At 45.6% G+C, this 18891-nt stretch overlaps 2 protein-coding genes across 3 annotated transcripts; both read left to right on the forward strand.

The window, feature by feature from the left end:
- The first annotated feature begins 3 nt into the window (after positions 1–3).
- LOC111583666 (opsin-5-like) lies at positions 4–6031 on the forward strand. Of its 2 annotated transcripts, none has more exons than XM_023292863.3 (6): positions 4–213; positions 533–1420; positions 2164–2469; positions 2549–2653; positions 3238–3461; positions 4018–6031. In XM_023292863.3, exons 2-6 carry the CDS (start codon positions 1288–1290, stop codon positions 4465–4467), a joined length of 1218 nt encoding a protein of 405 aa, XP_023148631.1. In that variant the 5' UTR covers positions 4–213; positions 533–1287; the 3' UTR covers positions 4468–6031. The 2 variants fall into 2 exon arrangements, with proteins under 2 accessions (XP_023148631.1, XP_054866102.1); XM_055010127.1 differs by having other exon boundaries at positions 790–1420.
- Positions 6032–9036: 3005 nt separating this feature from the next.
- On the forward strand, positions 9037–18548 carry LOC111583665 (actin-binding protein WASF3-like). The gene is made up of 10 exons (XM_023292862.3): positions 9037–9194; positions 10820–10959; positions 11426–11560; positions 11951–12104; positions 12618–12735; positions 12808–12852; positions 13746–13870; positions 13941–14207; positions 14411–14823; positions 17304–18548. The coding sequence occupies exons 2-10, from the start codon at positions 10827–10829 to the stop codon at positions 17465–17467; spliced, it is 1554 nt and encodes a 517-aa protein (XP_023148630.1). The 5' UTR covers positions 9037–9194; positions 10820–10826; the 3' UTR covers positions 17468–18548.
- Positions 18549–18891: the final 343 nt, after the last annotated feature.

Below are 18891 nucleotides of genomic sequence, written 5' to 3' on the forward strand. Positions count from 1 at the left end.
AACGGGTTTGACACCATCTGGTGAAGGAAAGGGGGTCCGGTAACGGAGGTTGTGCGCAGTGATACATGTTTGTGGGCCGGGCGGAGGATCTACTTTCCTCCATATAAAAACACACGTTTCCTTTTATGGCGCAGCCGCTCCTTATATGGTCAACGGCACGAGCACGCGCCTAGCACTGCCAGCCCGTGCAGAGGAAAAGGAGGAGGAGGACAGGTGAGGAAGAATTTAAATGTTCTGTAAATGTTCTCCATAGAACCTTGCTACCTGCTGACTGGAACTGATGATAGATCATGGATTGATTGATTATTGATCATGGATTGATTATTGATAATGAATTGATTATTGATGATGGATTGATTATTGATCATGTTTCATTGATTGATTATTGATCATGGATTGATCGTTGATCATGGATTGATTACTGATCATTGATGATGGATTGATTGTTGATTATTAATGATGGATTAATTATTGATGATGGATTGATTGTTGATTATTGATGATGGATTAATTTTTGATCATGGATCAGCAGCTGACTGCAGTCTACATTGTGGCCACTGGGCGGCGCTTCTGGTTCATATTTGTCCAGCAGCCAATCAGAGCAGAGAACTCAGAGCAGCCTCCTCTAGAACTTCAGCAGAACCTTTAGGAACCTGAAGGAGAACCTGGAGGCTCCTGCAGTTCAACCTGGACCTCTCTGGATGTTCTGGTCTCAACTGGAGAACCAGAACCAGAAGGAGGTTCCTGTTTTATAGGATCTAGTTTGTTCAAACACCTTTTTGTTTGTAGAACCCGTGTAGAACCCTGACGTTCTCGGTAATCTGCCGGTCAGAAGATAATCAGTCTGATCCAGGATCAGGGTTCTGAATCCTGATGCCACAACATCAGCTGACCAGACGGAGATCATCTGCCAGCGGGACACTGGAGCTCTGAGGGTGGAGGAGTCATTAGCTCGTTAGCTGAGCTTCCATAAAGATGATCTAAGGTCGTCTAAACAGGAAGTGCTAGAAGGAGAAACACCCACAGAGACCAAACCAGCATCTACAGGACCAGGAGATGGTAGGAACCAGTAGGAAGTTCTGGAAGACGTTCACCTCCAGCTGGTTCCTCCTGAAGGTTCCACCATCACCAGGACCTGGAGGAACCTCCTCAGAAGTCTGAGCCGATGGGTGGATCGGCCAATCAGAAGTGTTACCTGAAGCTGCACCAGGATCAGCTGCTATATTTAACTGAGATTAGCAGCAGAGTCGCAGCACACGGCCGCTGCACAACGGACACGCAACGGACATGCAACAGACACGCAACATGTCGGCCGGCAGCCCCCCCTGGAGGAACCACAGCTTCACCCTAGGAGGAGGCGGAGACCCTCCTCTGTCCGACCAGGGAGAGACCATCATAGGGGTCTACCTGCTGCTGCTGGGTAAGGAGGAACACACCTGAGTGATGTCGTCACTCACAACACACCTGAGTGATGTCAGGACGGTTGTTGGTCTGTCGTCTGACAACACAACAACACAAAACAACAACGTCCTGATGAAATCGTGATCACATTAACAAGTCGACTCAGTGGATGTTGTGTGTTTCTGTGGTCATGTTGTTTCTTTTTGTGGTCATTGTGTGTCTCTTTGTGGTCATGTTGTGTGTCTTTGTGGTCATGTGTTTATTTGTGGTCATGTGGTGTTTATTTGTGTTCATGTTGTGTCTCTTTGTGGTCATGTTGTTTCTTTTTGTGGTCATTTTGTGTCTCTTTGTGTTCATGTTGTGTGTCTTTGTGGTCATGTGTTTATTTGTGGTCATGTTGTGTTTATTTGTAGTCATGTTGTGTTTATTTGTGGTCATGTGTTTGTGGTCATGTTGTGTGTCGTTGTGGTCATGTTGTGTGTTTTTGTGGTCATGTGTTTATTTGTGTTCATGTTGTGTGCCTTTGTGGTCATGTTGTGTGTCTTTGTGGTCATGTGTTTATTTGTGGTCATGTTGTGTGTCTTTGTAGTCATGTGTTTATTTGTGGTCATGCTGTGTTTATTTGTAGTCATGTTGTGTTTATTTGTAGTCAGGCTGTATCTCTCTGTGTTCTCTCTGGTGATGTTGTGTTGCCATGTTGTGCATCTCCAGGCTGGTTGTGTGTCTCTGATGAAGTTGTGTTGCTGTGTTGTGTGTCTCCAGGCTGGTTGTCGTGGTTCGGGAACAGCGTTGTGTTGTTCGTCCTCTACAGACAGAGGACGTCTCTGCAGCCGACGGACTTCCTGACTCTGAACCTGGCTGTGTCGGACGCCAGCATCTCCGTGTTCGGATACTCCAGAGGGATCATCGAGATCTTCAACGTGTTCCAGGATGGAGGGTTCCTCATCTCCTCCATCTGGACCTGCCAGGTGGACGGCTTCTTCACGCTGGTGTTCGGTCTGAGCAGCATCCACACGCTGACGGTGATCAGCATCACACGCTACATCAAAGGCTGCCACCCCAGCAGAGGTCAGTAACCGTGGTAACCACAAGTAACCAGGTGACCTGCTGTAAACTCACCTGTTCATACCTGTCCATGTTCCTGCAGTGCATCACATCAGCAGCAGCAGCATGTTCCTGTGTCTGCTGTTCATCTGGACCACATCTGGGTTCTGGTCCGGAGCTCCGCTACTGGGCTGGGGCAGCTACACAGGTAAAACTTTATTTACAACATAGGTAAAACACAGATAAGAGTTTATTTACAACACAGGAAAACTTTATTTACAACACAGGTAAAACACAGGTAAAACTTTATTTACAACACAGGTAAAACTTTATAACACAGCTACACGGGTAAAACTATATTTAACAGAGAAAGGTGTGATTAAATGTGTTCTTTTTTAATGTGTTATTTTTTTTTTCTGTAATTAATGAATCAAATTTAACACATTAAACTTCCAGCCCGGATTATTATGTCATAGATACCAACTAACAGTTATTATGTCAGAATTGAATTAAATTAATTTAAATTGAATCCTGAGTTTATGCTGAATGACATCATGGCTGCCTCTTCCAGACTACCTGTCAATCACATAGCCCTGCCCCCTGACATGACTAAAAATCTAATCACAGTCCTGAGCTGTAGAGAAACTAACAAATCACAGTCCTGAGCTGTCTTGAGTTACAGTCTCTGTTGTGTTTTTGGAGTCTCTGGAGGTTTCTGAAACCAGAACTTCATCATGGTCCTGCAGGTTTAGATTCTTCTGGGTCATTTTCTGACTGCCTCTGACACCACAGATCGAGGGTACGGTACCTGTGAGATTGACTGGGCCAAAGCCAGCTACTCTGGTGTCTACCGGTCCTACATCTTGTCCATCCTGGTCTGCTGCTTCCTGGTCCCGGTTCTCATCATGCTCTTCTGCTACGTGTCCATCATCAACACGGTGAAGCGTGGCAACGCCCTGGCAGCAGAGGGCGACCTGACTGACCGTCAGAGGAAGATCGAGAGGGACGTCACCATCGTGAGTGTCCAATCAGGTCCCATCAGGTCCCATCTGATCCCGTCAGGTCCATCAGGTCCCATCTGGGTCCATCAGGTCCCATCTGGTCCCATCTGGTCCCATCAGGTTACATCAGGTCCCATCTGATCCCATTTGATCCCATCAGGTCCATTAGGTCCCATCTGGTCCTATCTGGTCCATCTGATCCCATCAGGTCGCGTCAGGTCCATCAGGTCCCATCTGGTTCCATCTGATCCCATCAGGTCCATCAGGTCCCATCTGGTCCCATCTGGGTCCATCAGGTCTCATCTGGTCCCATCAGGTTCCATCAGGTCCCGTCAGGCCCCATTAGGTCCCATTAGGTCCATCAGGTCCTGTCAGGTCCATCAAGTCCCATCAGGTCCCATCAGATCCCATTAGGTTACATCTGGTCCATCAGGTTCCCATTAGGTCCCATCTTGTTCCATCAAGTCCCATCAGCTTCCATCAGGTCCCATCAGATGCCATCAGGTCCCATCAGGTCCATAGCCCAGCAGCTGCCTTCAGGACATTAAATGTGTCCCTGTGTCTCCACCAGGTGTCCATAGTGATCTGCACGGCCTTCATCCTGGCCTGGTCCCCCTATGCGGTGGTCTCCATGTGGTCGGCCTTCGGGTTCCACGTTCCAAACCTCACCAGCATCTTCACGCGTCTCTTCGCCAAGTCTGCCAGTTTCTACAACCCTCTGATCTACTTCGGCCTCAGCTCCAAGTTCCGTAAAGACGTGGCGGTCCTGCTGCCGTGCACTGGCAATGCCAAAGACGCAGTCAAGCTGAAGCGCTTCAAGCCCCAAGCTGACGGCCGCCCTGCTGTGGGGGGCGGAGCCAAACTCAAGCTGCCCCTCAACCGGCCAGAGAAGAAGTATTCTGCTGGGAACCAGGCTCCGCCCCCAGACCCGCCCTGCACACCGCCGCCCGTCAGCATGGAAGTGTTCTACATCGACATGCCCCGCCCCTCCGAGGCTGACTTTGAATGTGACAGACTCTGACGGATGAATCTGATTGGCTGAAAAATCCATCAATGAACTCCAAAATCTGCTGCCTGGTTTAGAAGACACCAGAGTTCCACCGTTTATCTGCCAGGGAACCTTAAGAACCGAAAGAATCAGACTTCTAGATTCACAACCGTCCTTCAATTTAGCATCTGAGGTTCCAAGAAAAAACGAATCTGATCTCTAAATATTTAATCAAAATCACAAAATGATCTCCAAAAGTATCTGCTCAATCCAGACAAGCCAGGTCCAGTAAAACCAGAAGGTTCTTCAGAAGAGGAAGAGTCTAGAGAGGAAACGTGGAGATAGAAAAACATCTACAGGATGAGGAGATGGTAGGAGCTTCCGGAGAAATCAACTGGAGGTTCAGGAAGACATTTCATCTTCCAGAACCCACAGTGGTTTCTCCTGAAGTTCCTTCCATCACCAGGACCTGATGACTGAGAGCCTACACAGAAGGATGAGGAGACAACATTAGTCAAGAGATTAACATCTGAGGGGAGTGTGATTTTTGAACCCAAGTGTGAGAGGCGCACAGAGCAGACACGAAGCAGACTGGTGACCACAGGCGTTTTATTTACAATAAACTCAAAAATATAACCAAAAATGCCAACTATGGCCAGGACTCACACACGTGAAGAGGGGGAGAGGAAAGGCGGGCTCCTGTGGGGGCGGCAGTCGAGGGGAAAGCACGCGCCGGCGATCGGCACCTGGGGGAGCACGGCAGCTGCAGCCAGGATGACGCCGCGGCCACTTCAGGTAGCGGGCCGGCCCATCGGAGCAGTCAGGGGCGGTGAAGGCTCGCGCCGGCGTTCTTCTCCTTGGGGGGGCGTGGCTGCGATGGCCAGGGACAGTTGGGGTCCACGTCCACTGTCTGGTGGACAGCAGGGGGGGAAGACGCAGGCTGCTCCGCCGGCACTGACTCTGTCTCACAGCTTGGAGACGAGGAGAATAGAATGATCCAGTGCCGCACTGCATGCAGCGCTGGTCTTTATAGTGAGAGGATGAGTGGTTAGCAGCAGCTGCTGCAGGTGCTGCAGCTGCTGCTCCTCCTCTCATCAGGACTGTGACATGGTGGACATGATGGTTCCTGGGTTCTCTCTCCTTCTCCATGTTGTTCTGGTTCCACAGATCTGCAGGACTTTAAAATGAACCAGAACCTGTTCAGAGTTCAACTGTTTGGTCCAGGTGACTTCTTGGATCAACAACCTTCAAATATCTCTTCAGAGTCTCTGTTTTTGTCTCAGTAAATTAAATAAAACGAGGTGAAGCCCTGATGTGTTTCTGGACCTTCTGATGAAGAACAGCAGGTGGATGGAAGCGGGAAAACACAGGAACATACATTTTTTGTTTTTTTAATCTATTATTGACACAAAGACTGATTTTAATCTTTTTTTTTTAATTTTGGAAAAATTAGATGTTTCTATTTTACATTTTCATGACTGAGTGTAATCCAGACTGACGTTCCTGATTTAACTTTAAATTCATTCCATGAACTCATCGCTGGTTTTATTTATGTGAAACTGAATCTGAGTTATTAAATGTGAAGATGTTCTACTGAGGTGTTGGTCTGTCAGTCCCAGGATTAAATTAAACCTCTAAAAACCAAAACCATGTCGTCTTTAAATTAGTGGTGGGACGCGATTAAAAAATTTAATCTAGTTAATTACAGGCTTTGTAATTAATTAATCGCAATAAGTGCAGTTTTGTCAAATAGCAATATTTGACACAATAAGTGAAGTTTTTCAATTCAAATAAAATTGTGGTTGACAGATGAATCAATGAATAGACATATACGTGTTTATAATTTAAAATTCATTTTAAAAAAGGAAAATGGCACATATAGAAAAAAGTGATTTTGATGACTTAAAGCCTGAATTTAGTTTTTTCCACTGTATGGCACATAAAGTCAGCATAAGTAGTTCAAGGAGCTTCAGAAATTTGAAAATCCAAAGATTCATTCTGTTTTCATCTTTTCTGGGTCTGAAAATTGGTGGCATTTTGATGGTTCTTTTTATAGGAATATCAATTTTTATTTATGTAATTTTTTTAATAAAGAAAAAGTTTATAATTAAGTTATTAAAAGACAGATATTTTTGTTGTTTAGGTTATTCCTCCAAGGAAGCAGAGCCTCCACGGAGTAAAAACTTAAACCACAAAAATGTTTGATTTCTATTTATCTGCATTTTTCATCTGTCTGCTACATTCACAGATTACTGCAAATCTAAGTGCAATTATAGCGATTTTATTCAACATTTTAAGACTTTCTGTAAACTCAAGCACTGTCTATAAAAGTGGTCTATTATGGGATGGCTACACCGTTAGCTGTTAACATGACTCGTAGCTAACGTTAGCTCTGGTGCTAACAGCAACATGTTTTACATTGAGGTGATGCCGTCGGCTTGAAGTGATGCAGTGATCAGGAAACTCTTTGTTGTACAATTTGTACACAACCAGGCTTTTATCCGAGCTGCCATCGGGAAGATTTTTAAAAGGAAACTTTCTGTCCAACAAGCTCAATCTGGTCTTCCTTCACTATTCACCAGTGCCTGACTTCACTCAGTGCTTCCTGTGCGTCTTCTTCATGGCTACAAACAGATTTTAGGTTCATTACCGCCACCTACTGGGCTGGAGTGTTCATCAGAGTTACCAGTGTGCCAGAAATGAGGGAACTGAGGAGGGTGCAATTAATTGCGTTATTATTTTTAATGCGTTATTTCCGCTGTAATTAATTAATCGAAATTAACGTGTTAAAGTCCCGGCCCTACTTTAAATACGTCACCAAGGAAATATCATCAGCCAGAAACTGTCCAGAGGCGGAAGGTTTGGGAAACTCCATGCATTATTTAGATACTACATAAATATCTTCATACTAAACACATCCTAAAGAAAAACATCTACAGGATGAAGAGATGGTAGGATCTTCAGAAGAAACCAGCTGGTTTCTTCTGAAGATCCTACCCACACCAGGACCTGATGACTCAGAATCTCATTTAAAAACTTCAAACTGATTGGTTCCGTAAGAATACATCAGAAATGTTGAGTATTGGGTCATTTTGGTTCCAGTGATCCACTAATGAAGGTCTTGCTTCCTGTGAAGCTGGTCTAAAATGAGGTAAAATATGTCAAAAAGTTCTCAAAGTTGTTCATAATAACTTCAAATTTGTACACAATGACTTGAAATGGGCCCAAAATTACTCAAAATTTGCACAAAATTCATTCAGAAATTGTCCAAAATGGCCCCAAATTTGTTTAAGTTTGTTGAGATTTGTCAAAAATGACTTTGAACTGTCGGAATGTGATCTGGAATGAGATAGAAATTGTGTTAAATCACTCAAAAGTTGTCCAAAATTCATCAAAATTTGTCCAAAATGATGAATCTGTTCCAAATGACTTAAAATATCTCAAATGTGACTTGAAATGTGTTCAAAAACACTGAGGATTGGTCTAATGAGTTAAAATGTCAAAGATTTCTTAAAGTTGCCCATGATTACTTAGAACTGTGTAAAATAACTCAAAGGCTGTCCACAATTAGTTGAGTTTGCCCAAAATTGCCCAAAATCTGTCCCAGAAACATTAAAATATGTTAAAAACTTCTCAAATTTGGTCCAAAATAACTCCAAACTACTCCAAAGTGAATTAAAAAGTTCCAAAATGACTTTAAACTGTCTGAACATGAACTGGAATTAGTTTGAAATTCATCCAAAATTACTCAAGATTTGTTAAGAATAGCTCAAAATTAGTTAAAACTAGTAAAAAAATATGTCAAAAAATTCATAAAGTTTATCCAAAGTTACTTAAAACATGTTCAAAATGAGGGCTGCACAGTGGCGTAGTGGTTAGCACTTTCGCCTTGCAGCAAGAAGGTCCCTGGTTCGCGTCCCGGCTTTCCCGGGATCTTTCTGCATGGAGTTTGCATGTTCTCCCTGTGCATGCGTGGGTTCTCTCCGGGTACTCCGGCTTCCTCCCACAGTCCAAAAATATGCTGAGGTTAATTGATTATTCTAAATTGCCCGTAGGTGTGAATGTGAGAGTGCTTGTTTGTCTTTGCATGTGGCCCTGCGACAGACTGGCGACCTGTCCAGGGTGTCCCCTGCCTTCGCCCGAGTCAGCTGGGATAGGCTCCAGCACCCCCCGCGACCCTAGTGAGGATTAAGCGGTGTATAGATAATGGATGGATGGATGGATGTTCAAAATCACCCAACCTGTTCACATTTTTGGTGAATATTTGTCATTTAAACACTTTTTGAGCCATTTTGTAAAATATTTTGTCATTCTGGACAGCTGTGAAGGGATTTCAGGTAGGTAGTAGGTATAGTACACATGAACACACACACCTGGACAGCCGTGGTTTTACTGCTGAATATCAGGATCAGCTACTGCTCACCTGCTCAGGTGTTGCTCTGTTTCTGTTTCTCCTTTGTGATTTTACAGAGTTTTGATCTTTGACAGTATCGATAAGATTACAAAAGTAATGACTTTACATAATTAAAGTTAACATTAACGTCGACGAGAGCCGAGTAGCTCCGAGTAGCTCCGAGTAGCTCCGAGTAGCTCCGAGTAGCTCCGACCGAGCAGCTCTCCTCCTCTCCTCCTCTCCTCCTTTCCTATTCTCCTCCTCCTCTCCAGCATCTCTCAGGTCGGAGGAACCCGCCGCTCTGTGACGGAGGAAAACCAGCAGAACGAACCGGACCCGGACCTGGAGCCGAACCGTCCTCAGCCCGGTGAGTCCATCGATCCGATATTGGCTCTCGGTGACGTGTTATCACGAACCGGCGCCGTGATCGATCCGCGGGCTGTGACGTGTCTCTGATCAGAAACCGATCAGAGACCTGTCAATCAACCCGGCCCGCCTGTGACGTCATCTGCTGTCAGCTCGAAGCCGAGATCGACCAGTCAGCTGATCAATAGATCGATATGCACAGATACACATGGTATGACGTCATGCAGACATCTGATGAAGCTGCGTGTGTGTGCGTGTGTGTGTGTGTGTGTGTGTGTGTGTGTGTGTGTATGTGTGTGTGTGGATTACCTGTGTGGGGGCGGGGCCTGATTGATTGACAGGTATATCAGACTTTCTATCTTCTCCTGTTCCAGTAAATCTGTGTGAATGTTTTAGCTGCTGTTTGTTATAAAATCAGTATTTAGATGAAGCTAACGCTGGTTAGCATGCCTAGCATGGTTGAGTTCCTCTGTTTCATGCTGGTTTGGCTGTCTGACAACAGAAACATCTGGAAATGAGAACACCTGTGTTATAGTTCAGCTGGATTAAAATGCAGTTTAATGAGCACAGACAGCAGGAGAGAAGCTAACAGATGCTAACATGAAAACGCAGTCACCTACCCAATCCTAGTTTACAGGTTAAATTAATGCTAACTTTAGCCACATTAGCCTAGACCATGCTAACACTGAGGATTCTCGTGTAGTTGTGGGCTAATGTTAATGTTAGCCACGTTAAGCTACAACAGCTAACACCAAGGCTTCTCCTATTGTTGTGACTAATAATAACATTAGCCATAATAGCTAACAACATGCTAACACTAAGGATTCTCATGTAGTTGTGGGCTAATGTTAACGTTAGCCACATTAGCCTACAGCATGCTAACTCGAAGGATTCTCCTATAGTTGTAGCTAATGGTAACATTAGACCACATTAGCCTCCAGCATGCTAACTCTAAGGATCCTCCTATAGTTGTAGCTAATGCTAGCATTAGACCGCATTAGCCCAGAGCATGCTAACTCTAAGAATCCTCCTATAGTTGTAGTTAATGCTAGCATTAGACCACATTAGCCTACAGCATGCTAACTCTAACCAGCAGTAATCCATGTGTTCTCTTGTGTTCTGTGACAGCAGAACATCTGGAGAGTTTTTAGATGTTTTAGAACTTAGAGCAGCTGGAGGAAGTAACTAAACCTCAGCCATCAGTAATCTGATTAAAGCAGGAGGAAGTACCTAAACCTCAGCCATCAGTAATCTGATTACACCTGCCATCTCCGTGGTAACTGGACGTGATGCAGAACATCCCGCTCGGTCTCCTAGCAACAGTAACCATAGTGCTCTCTGTGGGCAGCAGAGCGTGATGTGAGCGGTGGGCTGCGTTGCCATGGCGATGCCCTCTGAGACAGCACTGCTCGCACTCCGTAGAACACTAATTGAGATCAGAGAACATCACAGAACCAGAACCCTGAGCCTAAAGACTCACCTGAGAACCTGTGAATGACGGCTCACCTGTCAGAACCGTCAGATCCGGATCCATCCAGAAACCAGGTTCTGAGGTTCTACTGCAGCTTTAAGGTTCGTTTCTTCCAGACTGAATGAAGCACTGATGATGATGTCATACCTGTGCAGGTGAGTCATGCCGCTGGTGAAACGCATCATTGAGCCCAGGTACCTGTGCCGCAGAGCTCTGCCTGATGGGGTCGCCAGCGAGCTGGAGTGTGTCACCAACAGCACCCTGGCAGCCGTCATCAAACAGCTGGGAGGACTGAGTGAGTAGACCAGTTAGACCAGTTAGAACCGGTTAGACCAGTTAGAACCAGTTCGAACCAGTTCGAACCAGTTAGCCCAGTTAGGACCAGTTAGACCAGTTAGAACCAGTTAGACCAGATAGACCAGTTAGACCAGTTACAACCAGTTGCAACCAGTTACAACCAATTAGAATCAGTTAGACCAGTTAGAACCAATTAAAACCAGTTATACCAGTTAGAACCAAATAGAACCAGTTAGAACCAGTCAGAGTGTTTATTACAGTTCTCTAGAACATCGCTCTGACTAGCAAACCAGAGAACCATTAGACCCATTAGAACCATTAGAATTGTTGGAACCATTAGAACCGTTAGAACCATTAGAATTGTTGGAACCATTAGAACCGTTAGAACCATTAGAATCGTTAGAACCATTAGAACCGTTAGAACCATTAGAATCGTTTGTGTGTGTGTGCATGTGTGTGTGCAGGTCGCCATGCGGAGGACATCTTCGCTGAGTTGTTCTCCGAGGCCAACAGGTTCTATCTGAGGATGAATCGTCTCCAGGAGAGAGTCGACCTGCTGGCGGTGAAGGTGACGCAGCTGGACTCCACCGTGGAGGAAGGTAGCAACACGCAACACACGACAATAACACGGCAACAACAGGACAGCAACACTGCAACAACACGGCAATAACACGGCAACAACATGGCAATAACATGACAACAATACAGCAACAACATAGCAACAATGCGGCAATAACACGGCAAGAACATGGCAGCAACACTGCAACACACGGCAACAAGGCAGCAACACAGCAACAACACGGAAACAACATGGCAACACAACAACATACAGCAATGCTCCTCTCATGTTCCTCTCATATTCCTCTCATGTTTCTCTAATGTTCCTCTCATATTCCTCTAATGTCCTCTAATGTTCCTCTCATGTTCCTCTCATGTTCCTCTAATGTCCTCTAATGTTCCTCTCATGTTCCTCTCATGTTCCTCTGCAGTGTCTCTGCAGGACATCAACATGCGTAAAGCCTTCAGGAGCAGCACCATCCAGGACCAGCAGGTGGTGTCACGGAGCTCCATCCTCAACCCAGTTCTGGAGATGTACCATTGCTGCGACAAGCCGCCACCCCTCAACATCCTGACGCCCTACAGGTCAGTTTAAACTCCGCCCCCTCACAGGTCAGTTTAAACTCCGCCACTCAACAACCTGACGCCCTACAGGTCAGTTTAAACTCCGCTCCCAGGATCCTGAATGCCCTACAGGTCAGCTCAAACCCCGCCCCTCAACATCCTGATGTCCTATAGGTCAGTTTAAACCCTGCCCCTCAACATCCTGACGCCCTACAGGTCAGTTTAAACCACGCCCTCAACATCCTGACGCCCTACAGGTCAGTTTAAACCACGCCCTCAACATCTTGACACCCTACAGGTCAGTTTAAACCCTGCCCCTCAACATCCTGACACCCTACAGGTCAGTTTAAACCAGGCCCTCAACATCTTGACACCCTACAGGTCAGTTTAAACCACGCCCCTCAACATCTTGACACCCTCCAGGTCAGTTTAAACCCCGCTCCCTCACAGGTCAGTTTAAACCCCGTCCCTCAGCTGGTTCTGCTTCAGTAGTACATTGATGGAACTGAGGTTCAGGTGTGTTTGTTTGTTCAGGGACGATACGAAGGATGGCCTTAAGTTCTACACGGACCCGTCATACTTCTTCAGCCTGTGGAGGGAGAAGATGCTTCAGGCCACTGAGAACAAACGCAAGGAGAAGCGACGGCAGAAGGTTCTATATCCACCGTGTCCCTGTGTTCCTCAGCTGGAGATCAGGTTCTAACGGTTCTGTGTTTCTCTGCAGGAACAGAAAAACGTGGAGGAATCTTCAGGACGGGAGGTAAAGAAGGTGAGGAACCGTCCCTGTAGAACCTCCTTCAGAGGAACCGTCCCTGTAAAACCCCTTCAGAGGAACCGTCCCTGTAGAACCTCCTTCAGAGGCACCGTCCCTGTAGAACCTCCCTCAGAGGCACCGTCCCTGTAGAATCTTCCTCTGAGGAACCGTCCCTGTAGAACCTCCTTCAGAGGACATAAAGCTGCTACTGCAGCGTCATGGTCCAGATGTTCTCTCCAACACCTCCATCAACAACGTAAAGTTCTCCAGATGTTCCTCCGTGGTTCTGTTTCCTACGTAGAACTGGAGTCCCGTCCAGTAACTATTGGCTCTCAAGTTAGAGTTTGGATCTACAGTGGAAGCAGAAAAATGAGAACATCTTCCTAAACGTTCTCCGAAACGTTCCTGTAAATGTTCTCCTAAACGTTAGTGTAAACTTTCCCGTAAACGTACTCATAAACGTTCTCCTAATCGTTCCTGTAAACATTCCTGTAAACAATTCTGTAAACATTCTCATAAACATTCCTGTGAATGTTTATGAGAACGTTCATGAATGAATGTTCCCCTAAACGTTCTCCTGATGTTCCATCTTTCTGTCTCGCTGACGTTCTGCTCTGTTCTCCGAAAAGTTCTCCTGACGTTCCATCCTTGTGTCTTGCTGATGTTCTGCTGTGTTCTCCTAAACATTCTCCTGACGTTCTGCTGTGTTCTCCTAAATGTTCTGCAGACGTTCCATCCTTGTGTCTCGCTGACGTTCTGCTGTGTTCTCCGAAACGTTCTCCTGATATTCCATCCTTGTGTCTCGCTGACAATCTGCTGTGTTCTCCTAAACGTTCTCCTGACATTCTGCTGTGTTCTCCTAAACGTTCTCCTGACGTTCTTCTGTGTTCTCCTCATTCTGTCTGAAGGTCCGTAAAGCTCGGAACCGGCGCCAGGAGTGGAATCTGATGGCGTACGATAAGGAGCTCCGCCCAGATGCTCGAGTGACGCCATTGCCGTACCACACCTCTGACGACTCCATGTCACCTGACAGGTAAACACACCTGACAGTCCTGTCCAATCAGGGCCAGCCACCTGACATCTGACTAGCTCTGCCCCCTCAGGTCAGGGAAATCAGATGACCCCTCCCTTCCGGCGAGCTCCCCCCGCCATGATGGGAAGGGCCATGTAGCCGTGGCGACCAGCGGAACCGGTCAGACGCAGTCACTGGACCGAGCTCTCAGACCCACCTCCGCCTGTTCTGCCGTTACCGCGGCAACTGCCAGGCAGCATTCACTGGGACGCAACCAACCGCATCATCACCACCATGCTCCTCCCACCGGCTCAGCCAATCAGAACGGAGCACGGACCAACACGGCTAAGGATGCCAAGTACACACACACACACACACACACACACACACACACACACACACACACACACACACACAGACACAGACACACACACACACACACACACACACACACACACACACACACACACACACACACACACCCTGATCCTGTGAACAGGAAACGTTTCCATATTTGGGCGTGTTGGAGCTTCCTGTCTGACCTCTGACATCTCCCCTCAGTGACCACCACATCCCCCCCGCCCCCCCGTCGCCACCTCCTCTGATGACATCATCAGGACAGATGGCGTTAACCAACAGCTCCGCCCACAGCACTGCCATGGCAACTCCGCTGCACGCTGCTGGTAACCAAGGTAACGACAGTCGGCTAGTTGATGGAAATGAAGCCTCCAGGTGTTCATGCTGTTTCCTGTTTCCTGCAGGTGGCCCCGCCCTCTGTCACCCCTACAGCCCCTCCCCTCCGCCCCCTCCCCCTGCTAATTACGTCCACTCCCCCTCCCGCCCTGGAGGACAGGCTCCGCCCTCTGCCGCCGTCCCTCCGGTGCCCCTGGCGACGGACAGCAGGAAGCCTGTCAGCGAACCAAACGTACCGATGAACGACGCTCGCAGCGACCTGCTGGCCGCCATACGCAGAGGTGAGCTGTTAGCATGCTAGGCTAACAGGCTGGCTAACAGGCTAGGCTAACAGGCTCAGCTAACAAGCTAGGCTAACATGGTTAGTGCTCCACGGCTAATGTTAGCATGTTAGCTACTTTTGTTCAGAGACATCAGGTTCTGTTTATCAGAAACAGCTGATAAACCAACACGTGTGTGGCGTGTTTGTTTTTACATGTTGTTCTTCATGTGTTTTTCTGGTCATTCTGCATCACGTCTCAGTGTCAGTTCCTTTACTGAACAAACATCCAAACACCTTCGCACGTATTCTAGAGCAGTGGTTCCCAACCAGAGATCTGAGGGGGCCACACCTCCTTGACCTTTCAACTTCTCTCCACGCTTTCCTTCAGGTTGGGTCGCTAGCTCATTCCCAATTCACTAGTTTGTGTGCAGTTAGAAAATTATTGACGGAAACGGTGTCTGAAAAACGCAAAACGGGCGAAGATTCATCAGTGCTTAAGAACTCCGGCTATACCTCGAGAGTTACCTTAAATTTGGTTTTATTAAAGATAAGATAAAGATAAAGATAAAGATAAAGATAAAGTTCTTTATTTCTCCCCACTCCAGGGGAAATTTACATTGTTACAGCAGTTTTATTTACAATATATACAAGGGTGGCAAAATTTTTAACAGAAAAAATAAAAATAAAAATAAAGTTTAAAAGTGCAAAGATGTGCAGTGCAAGAATGTCTGTGCAAATTTTATGGTTTGGGGTGGTAATGATATAGTCCAGTTTATGTTAACATCAGCCAGTGATGCTGATGTTGTAAAGTCTTATAGCAGATGGGATGAAGGACCTGCGATAGCGCTCTTTCTTGCAGGGTGGATGTCTCAGTCTGCTGCTGAAGGAGCTGCTTAAAGACCCCACAGTGTCATGCAGTGGGTGAGAGGGATTGTCCATGATGGATGTGAGCTTTGCCAACATCCTCCTCTCACCCACCTCCTCTATGGAGTCCAGGGAACAGTCCAGGACAGAACCGGCCCTCCTGACCAGTCTGTTTAGTCTCTTTCTGTCCCTTTCAGTGCTCCCTGCTCCCCAGCAGACCACTGCATAGAAAATAGCAGACGCTACCACAGAGTCATAAAATGTCCTGAGCAGAGTCCTGCACACTCCAAAGGACCTCAGTCTCCTCAGCAGGTGGAGACGACTTTGGCCCTTCTTGTACAGGACCTCTGTATTGTGTGTCCAGTCCAGTTTGTTGTTGAGGTGAACACCCAGGTATTTGTATGTGTCCACCATGTCAATGTCCAAACCCTGGATGTTCACCGGTGCAGTCCGGGGTGTCCTCCTCCTGCGGAAGTCCACGATCATCTCCTTCGTCTTACTGGCGTTGAGCTGCAGATGGTTTCGCTCACACCAGTCCACAAAGTCAGAGATGACCATCCTGTACTCCCGCTCGTCCCCTTCAGATACGCACCCAACAATGGCTGTATCATCAGAGAACTTCTGGAGGTGACAGCTCCCAGAGTTGTAGTGGAAGTCCGATGTGTACAGGGTGAAGAGAAAGGGGGAGAGCACTGTCCCCTGTGGGGCCCCCATGCTGCTGACTACCACATCAGACACACAGTCCTGAAGCCTCACGTACTGTGGTCTGTTGGTGAGGTAGTCGATGGTCCAAGCAGCCAGGTGACAGTCTACTCCCGCTCCTTCAAGACAGAATTATGTTATTTGTGGTGAAATGCTTACAAATGACAGCATGAAGCCAGCGAATTACAGCGACGTCACTAAAAAGCATAGTTCGGTAAAGTCAGAAAAATATTCACAAATTTGGACTTCTGGCATCAATAACTCATTAAATATACGTTGTCTAAACGTTCCCACAAGCCTAGTTTAATCAAATGTATCTGTCTTTCGAGCTGCAGAAATAACATTGGTGTCTATGTGCAGCCGGCTGTGCGACGAGTGAACAGGGACCGTCTGCAAAATGCAAAACCACTGCAAACAGCGAAGAGACACAAATATTCAACAAGTTTACTATAGCTAGCAACTGCTGGTCATACTACAACTCTTGGTTTGATATTAAAAAATTTTTTCATAATTTTAAGGATTTTTTTTATCGTAAAAAAAATCAATAACTTATGCACTGTAGTGTCACTAGATTTACTGCAGCCATAAACTCTCTCCTCCTTATCAGAGTACAACTCTTGGTTTGATATAAAACTATTTTTTTCATAATTTTAGGGAATTTTGTATTAGTAATACAATTCAGTAACTTCCCTCTTATGTTTTGTAGTGTACTTATGGGGTGGTTGGGGGGTGGGGGTCGCAATGGTGGGGGCGCTGGGGCTGGGTTGCCGCTTAAAGGGGGGGTCTCCAAGTCAAACAGGTTGGGAACCACTGGTCTAGAGGTTCTGTTCTGTTGTTGAGGTTCTGTTCTGTTGTTGAGGTTCTGCTCTGTTGTTGAGTTTGTGTTTTGTTGTTGAGGTTCTTTTGTTGAGTTTCTGTTCTGTGGTTCTGTAGGGATCCAGCTGAGGAAGGTTCAGGAGCAGCGCGAGCAGGAAGAAGCCAAAAAACGAGAACCTGCGGGGAATGACGTGGCGACCATCCTGTCGAGACGCATCGCCGTGGAGTACAGCGAATCAGAGGAGGAGTCTGAGCCCGAGGACCAGGAGTGGTCTGACTGAGGAGGAGAACGTCAAGAGCATTCAGAACGTCCAGAGTGTTCGGAACGTCCAGAATGTTCAGAACGTCCAGAACATCCAGAACATCAAGAACATTCAGAATGTCTAGAACATCCAGAACATTCAGAATGTCCAGAACGTCCAGAACATCCAGAACAAACATCCAGAACAAATATCCAGAAGAATGTCCAGAGAAGAACCCTCCTGTTGATGGTTCCAGTCTAACTTCAGTTCTTTCAGTCACTGACAGAGAACATTCCGGTTCTGGTCTGGTTCCAGCAGCTCCACTGGAGGAACCTTTATCCATATTCAGAAGAACCTGGTGTTGAAATCTGGACTTCATTAAGACGTTCTAGAATCCTTTTTTTTCATGTGTTTTATGTTTTTATTTTTATCTGGAACATTTTTATTCAGTTTATTTTTATTCAGAGTAATGTTACATTTTTAAAACATTTTATTGTGAAAGGTTTTATTTCTGCCTGGTTCTGTTTTACTGATGGAACATTATTTTAATTTATTTTATAGATATTAATAAATTTTTATTATTATTATTATTATTATTATTATTATTATTATTATTATTATTATTATTATTAGATCTTAAATGTTTGTTTACCTTTAAATGATTCACATTCTATTTATTTCATCACTTTTATTTTTAAATCTGATATTTTTATTTCGTTTTATTTTTATTTTCACACATTGTTTATTTCTATGATAACTTATTAAATTATTCAGACTTTTCCTTGATTATTTAATTCTTTAATTTATTTTGAGTTTTTTTTTTCTTTAAATCATCTCCGGGCCGTCTGATTGGTCCACGGCCTCATTCGCTGTTCGTTAGTTAACATGGTGACCGGAGGCGGTCCTTAACGAGGGCGGGCCGCTGCTGACGTCACCGTGTAGACAGGGGGCGTGTCCCTGCCGTCCTGTACTCTGTGATTGGTTAGTCGGTGTTTGCTGTGTTTCTGCATGTCGTTGATTAAAAAAAAAACTGTGAAATAAGAAACTTTCTGTTTATTTCAGAGGATTAAAGCTGAAAGCTCTGATTAACATTTAAAAATAAAATAAAAATAAAAACTTGCAGAGTTTTTACTTTTATTATTATCACCTCCATTTAAACAGAAATACAATAAAACATGTAGAATTTAATTATAAGGCACTCAGAAAGCCAGCACTCAGACCAGGCCGTTAACTTCCTCTAACAAAATCCACATCTTTCATTTTGTATTTGAACAACGGCAACAAAACAACAACACAAAGCAGCTGATATCTGACAGACTCATAAAGTCCCTCAGAAAGAAGCAATTTAACCATAAAACACAAATTTTACTACTTAGAGCGTCTTTCTGCTGATTAAACATGATTTCTTATTTACCTGCTATGACCCGCTCTGGCCGCTGGGGGAAGCAGAGAGCAGAAGAGAC

The sequence above is a fragment of the Amphiprion ocellaris genome, chromosome 4 (assembly GCF_022539595.1).
Source record: "Amphiprion ocellaris isolate individual 3 ecotype Okinawa chromosome 4, ASM2253959v1, whole genome shotgun sequence".
In the NCBI taxonomy this organism is placed as follows: domain Eukaryota; kingdom Metazoa; phylum Chordata; class Actinopteri; family Pomacentridae; genus Amphiprion; species Amphiprion ocellaris.